This window comes from Pristiophorus japonicus, unplaced genomic scaffold (assembly GCF_044704955.1).
Source record: "Pristiophorus japonicus isolate sPriJap1 unplaced genomic scaffold, sPriJap1.hap1 HAP1_SCAFFOLD_260, whole genome shotgun sequence".
NCBI lineage: Eukaryota > Metazoa > Chordata > Chondrichthyes > Pristiophoridae > Pristiophorus > Pristiophorus japonicus.
Genome location: NW_027252341.1, coordinates 44,397 through 48,885, shown reverse-complemented (window position 1 = coordinate 48,885; position 4,489 = coordinate 44,397). Strand labels below are relative to the sequence as shown.

At 65.3% G+C, this 4,489-nt stretch overlaps 1 protein-coding gene across 1 annotated transcript in view; it reads left to right on the top strand.

Annotated features, from left to right (window-relative positions):
* pex16 (peroxisomal biogenesis factor 16) overlaps window positions 1-4,018 on the top strand; it is an 18,041-nt gene extending 14,023 nt beyond the window's left edge. Inside the window, 5 exon segments of the mRNA XM_070871553.1 lie at window positions 789-981; window positions 1,172-1,244; window positions 1,536-1,655; window positions 1,970-2,034; window positions 2,891-4,018. Coding sequence (XP_070727654.1) covers window positions 789-981; window positions 1,172-1,244; window positions 1,536-1,655; window positions 1,970-2,034; window positions 2,891-2,949 — 510 coding nt within the window. The 3' untranslated portion in view covers window positions 2,950-4,018.
* Window positions 4,019-4,489: the final 471 nt, after the last annotated feature.

Here is a 4,489-nt window from a genome sequence, read left to right as displayed (position 1 = left end):
CCTCAGTACTGCCCCTCTGAGTGCGGGGCTCCCTCAGTACTGCCCCACCGACAGTGCAGCACTCCCTCAGTACTGCCCCACCGACAGTGCAGCACTCCCTCAGTACTGTCCCTCCGACAGTGCAGCACTCCCTCAGTACTGCCCCTCCGACAGTGCAGTACTGCCTCTCCGACAGTGCAGCACTCCCTCAGTACTGCCCCTCTGACAGTGCAGCACTCCCTCAGTACTGCCCCTCCAACAGTGCGGCGCTCCCTCAGTACTGCCCCTCCAACAGTGCAGCGCTCCCTCAGTACTGTCCCTCCGACAGTGCAGCACTCCCTCAGTACTGCCCCTCCGACAGTGCAGTACTGCCTCTCCGACAGTGCAGTACTGCCTCTCCGACAGTGCAGCACTCCCTCAGTACTGCCCCTCCAACAGTGCGGCGCTCCCTCAGTACTGCCCCTCCGACAGTGCGGCGCTCCCTCAGTCCTGGCATTGGGAGTGTCAACGGAGATTTTTGTGCTCAGTTCTCTGGGGTTGGACTTGAACCCATGACCTAATGACTGAGGGAAGAGAGTTATCGTCGAGGCCGCCTGGCATCAGTAACGGGAACAAAGAGTGCTGCCCTGGGGATGCGAGTTATGTATCCAATGGCTGCAGAGCTGCCATATCCCACCTGGTTATGTTCCAGGCTAGCACCCCCGGCACATCTCCTTTCCCTCCCTCCCCCAGGACCACAGACCCCAGACCCCCCCCCCCCCCCTGCCCACAGGTGAAGAATGGGGCCGGGCTTCCGTTGGAAATTGTAACTGACCCGCGACCTTGTTGTGACCCATGACCTTGTTGTTTTAGCTCCATCGCTGTACTTCCGCCGCTGGGGAGTTCCTCAGGAGGAGGAGAGATGCCAGACGTTGCCTGGAGTGACTACGCACCCACCCACCGTCCTCAGCAGGCAGGAGACCGTGGCTGAGTCCCTGTACATAGCACGCCCACTGGTGCACTGTATCCTACACCGGCAATGAGGGAGCCCGCGGGGGAGTCCACCGGGCCGCGGCCCGCGGGGGAGTCCATCAGCCCCTCGAGTCGTACTCCGGAGCAGTAGGAGGCCATTCCCAACAGCTCCCTCCCCTGGATTATCCCGCGGTTTCCGGCGTTCTCTTGTTCGTTATCTTCTTTAACCCTGTGCTCCCAGTGGCCGGTTTGGGAATATGGGGACAGAGGTCCTGGAAGCCGTGGCTCGTGTCTGGAATCCTGGACATTGCCAGGTAGGTCACCACTCGCCCACCTCCTCAGCTCAGCTCGCCGAGAACACCCTCGCATCGCCCTCGCCTCGCCTCCCCGAGACCCCGCCCCTCGCCTGGCCGAGATCCCGCTCACTCCTCTCCTCGCCAAACCAAGCCGCCACCCATTCGTGGAGGGGCAGAATCCAACCCACTGACCTGTTTACAGGGAGCAGAGCGGAGTTATACTGACTCCAGTGCACTGACCTGTGTACAGGGACCTGAGTTATACTGATGCCGTTGTCCTGTATTCTGTAACTGGTGTGTTTCCAACAGCTTGAGTTTGATGAGAGACCCCAAGACGATGAGGCAGGCAGAGCGTGCTGAGCTGCGTCGAAGGACCTTCCTGCTGCTGTACTATTTGCTACGCTCCCCATTCTACGACCGATACTCAGAGTGAGAGACGCTCGCTGCGTGCTTTCTGGCCCAGTGCTGTTGGGTATCTGGTCACTGGGGGTATCTGGGCCCTTAGGTGGGGGGGGGGGGGGGGGGGGGATCTGGGCCCTGGGGGGGGGGGGGGTATCTGGGCCCTGGGATGTGGGGGGGGGGGGAGGAGGTATCTGGGTCATTGGGGTTATCTGGGCCCTGGGTCACTGGGGGTATTTGGCCATGGGGGGGTGGGTATATGGGCCCCAGGTCACTGCGCCAGGCACCTCTTGCTGTGTGGAATCAGGGCTGAGTGAAGTTGTTTGCTCCTTTCCCCCCCCCAGGACCAAGATCCTGTTCCTGCTGCGACTACTCGCTGACTACATTCCAGGGGTCGGTCTGGTGGCCCGTAAGTACAAACAGCGGACAGGTGCCTCTCCCCACTCGCGGGATTCCTCCCCCTCCTCCTGTCTGCATGCTGGAGGGTGTGGGTAACCCCATGAGGGCAATTGGGAACCTGGGGGTGGGGGGGAAACCAGGGACTCCCGGTTCCTAGACTCTGGGGGGGATTAGAAGTGGGAGAGGGTAGCCCGAGCAAGGGATCTGTCCGGTATCTCGAGGTGGGGGGAGCAGGTTCAGGGTCCCTGGGGGAATTGGGAGGGGGAGGGGGCGGGGCTTGTCACGGGGACCCCGCGTGAGGGGGCTGGGCTCGTCACAGGGACCCCGCGTGAGGGGGCGGGGCTCGTCACCGGGACCCCGCGTGAGGGGGCGGGGCTCGTCACCGGGACCCCGCGTGAGGGGGCGGGGCTCGTCACCGGGACCCCGCGTGAGGGGGTGGGGCTCGTCACAGGGACCCCGCGTGAGGGGGCGGGGCTCGTCACCGGGACCCCGCGTGAGGGGGCGGGGCTCGTCACCGGGACCCCGCGTGAGGGGGCGGGGCTCGTCACCGGGACCCCGCGTGAGAGGGCGGGGCTCGTCACCGGGACCCCGCGTGAGGGGGCGGGGCTCGTCACCGGGACCCCGCGTGAGAGGGCGGGGCTCGTCGCAGGGACCCCGCGTGAGAGGGCGGGGCTCGTCACCGGGACCCCGCGTGAGGGGGCGGGGCTCGTCGCAGGGACCCCGCGTGAGGGGGCGGGGCTCGTCACAGGGACCCCGCGTGAGGGGGTGGGGCTCGTCACAGGGACCCCGCGTGAGGGGGCGGGGCTCGTCACCGGGACTCCGTTGGGTCTGATTTGCTCCACTGACCCAATGTGTGTCTCTTCCAGGTCCACTGATGGATTATTTACCAGTTTGGCAGAAGATCTATTTTTACAATTGGGGTTAACTAGTCTCTCTCTCACGAGTTGGGAAGTGGATTGAAATGTTCATAATCAACTGTATTCAACAAGCATGCTACAGAGCTTGGAGCATTAGCAATTGCCCAGGGACCCACCCTCGCCCGATAACTGTGTCAGAAACCGGCTCAGCATCTGTGTCTGGGCTGTGTGTGTGTGTGTGTGTCTGGGCTGTGTGTGTGTGTCTGGGCTGTGTGTGTGTGTCGGGGCTGTGTGTGTGTCGGGGCTGTGTGTGTGTCGGGGCTGTGTGTGTGTCGGGGCTGTGTGTGTGTCGGGGCTGTGTGTGTGTCGGGGCTGTGTGTGTGTCGGGGCTGTGTGTGTGTCGGGGCTGTGTGTGTGTCGGGGCTGTGTGTGTATGTCGGGGCTGTGTGTGTGTCGGGGCTGTGTGTGTGTCGGGGCTGTGTGTGTGTCGGGGCTGTGTGTGTGTCGGGACTGTGTGTGTGTCGGGACTGTGTGTGTGTCGGGGCTGTGTGTGTGTCGGGGCTGTGTGTGCGCGTGTGTGTCGGGGCTGTGTATGTGTCGGGGCTGTGCGTGTGTGTCGGGGCTGTGCGTGTGTGAGTGTCGGGGCTGTGCGTGTGTGAGTGTCGGGGCTGTGCGTGTGTGAGTGTCGGGGCTGTGCGTGTGTGAGTGTCGGGGCTGTGCGTGTGTGAGTGTCGGGGCTGTGCGTGTGTGAGTGTCGGGGCTGTGCGTGTGTGAGTGTCGGGGCTGTGCGTGTGTGAGTGTCGGGGCTGTGCGTGTGTGAGTGTCGGGGCTGTGCGTGTGTGAGTGTCGGGGCTGTGCGTGTGTGAGTGTCGGGGCTGTGCGTGTGTGAGTGTCGGGGCTGTGCGTGTGTGAGTGTCGGGGCTGTGCGTGTGTGAGTGTCGGGGCTGTGCGTGTGTGAGTGTCGGGGCTGTGCGTGTGTGAGTGTCGGGGCTGTGCGCGTGTGTGTGTCGGGGCAGTGCGCGTGTGAGTGTCGGGGCAGTGCGCGTGTGTCGGGGCTGTGCGTGTGTGTGTCGGGGCAGCGCGCGTGTGTGTGTCGGGGCAGCGCGCGTGTGTGTGTCGGGGCAGCGCGCGTGTGTGTGTCGGGGCAGCGCGCGCGTGTGTGTCGGGGCAGCGCGCGCGTGTGTGTCGGGGCAGCGCGCGCGTGTGTGTCGGGGCAGAGCGCGCGTGTGTGTCGGGGCAGAGCGCGCGTGTGTGTCGGGGCAGCGCGCGCGTGTGTGTCGGGGCAGCGCGCGCGTGTGTGTCGGGGCAGCGCGCGCGTGTGTGTCGGGGCAGCGCGCGCGTGTGTGTCGGGGCAGCGCGCGCGTGTGTGTCGGGGCAGCGCGCGCGTGTGTGTCGGGGCAGCGCGCGCGTGTGTGTCGGGGCAGCGCGCGCGTGTGTGTCGGGGCAGCGCGCGCGTGTGTGTCGGGGCAGCGCGCGCGTGTGTGTCGGGGCAGAGCGCGCGTGTGTGTCGGGGCAGAGCGCGCGTGTGTGTCGGGGCAGCGCGCGCGTGTGTGTCGGGGCAGCGCGCGCGTGTGTGTCGGGGCAGAGCGCGCGTGTGTGTCGGGGCAG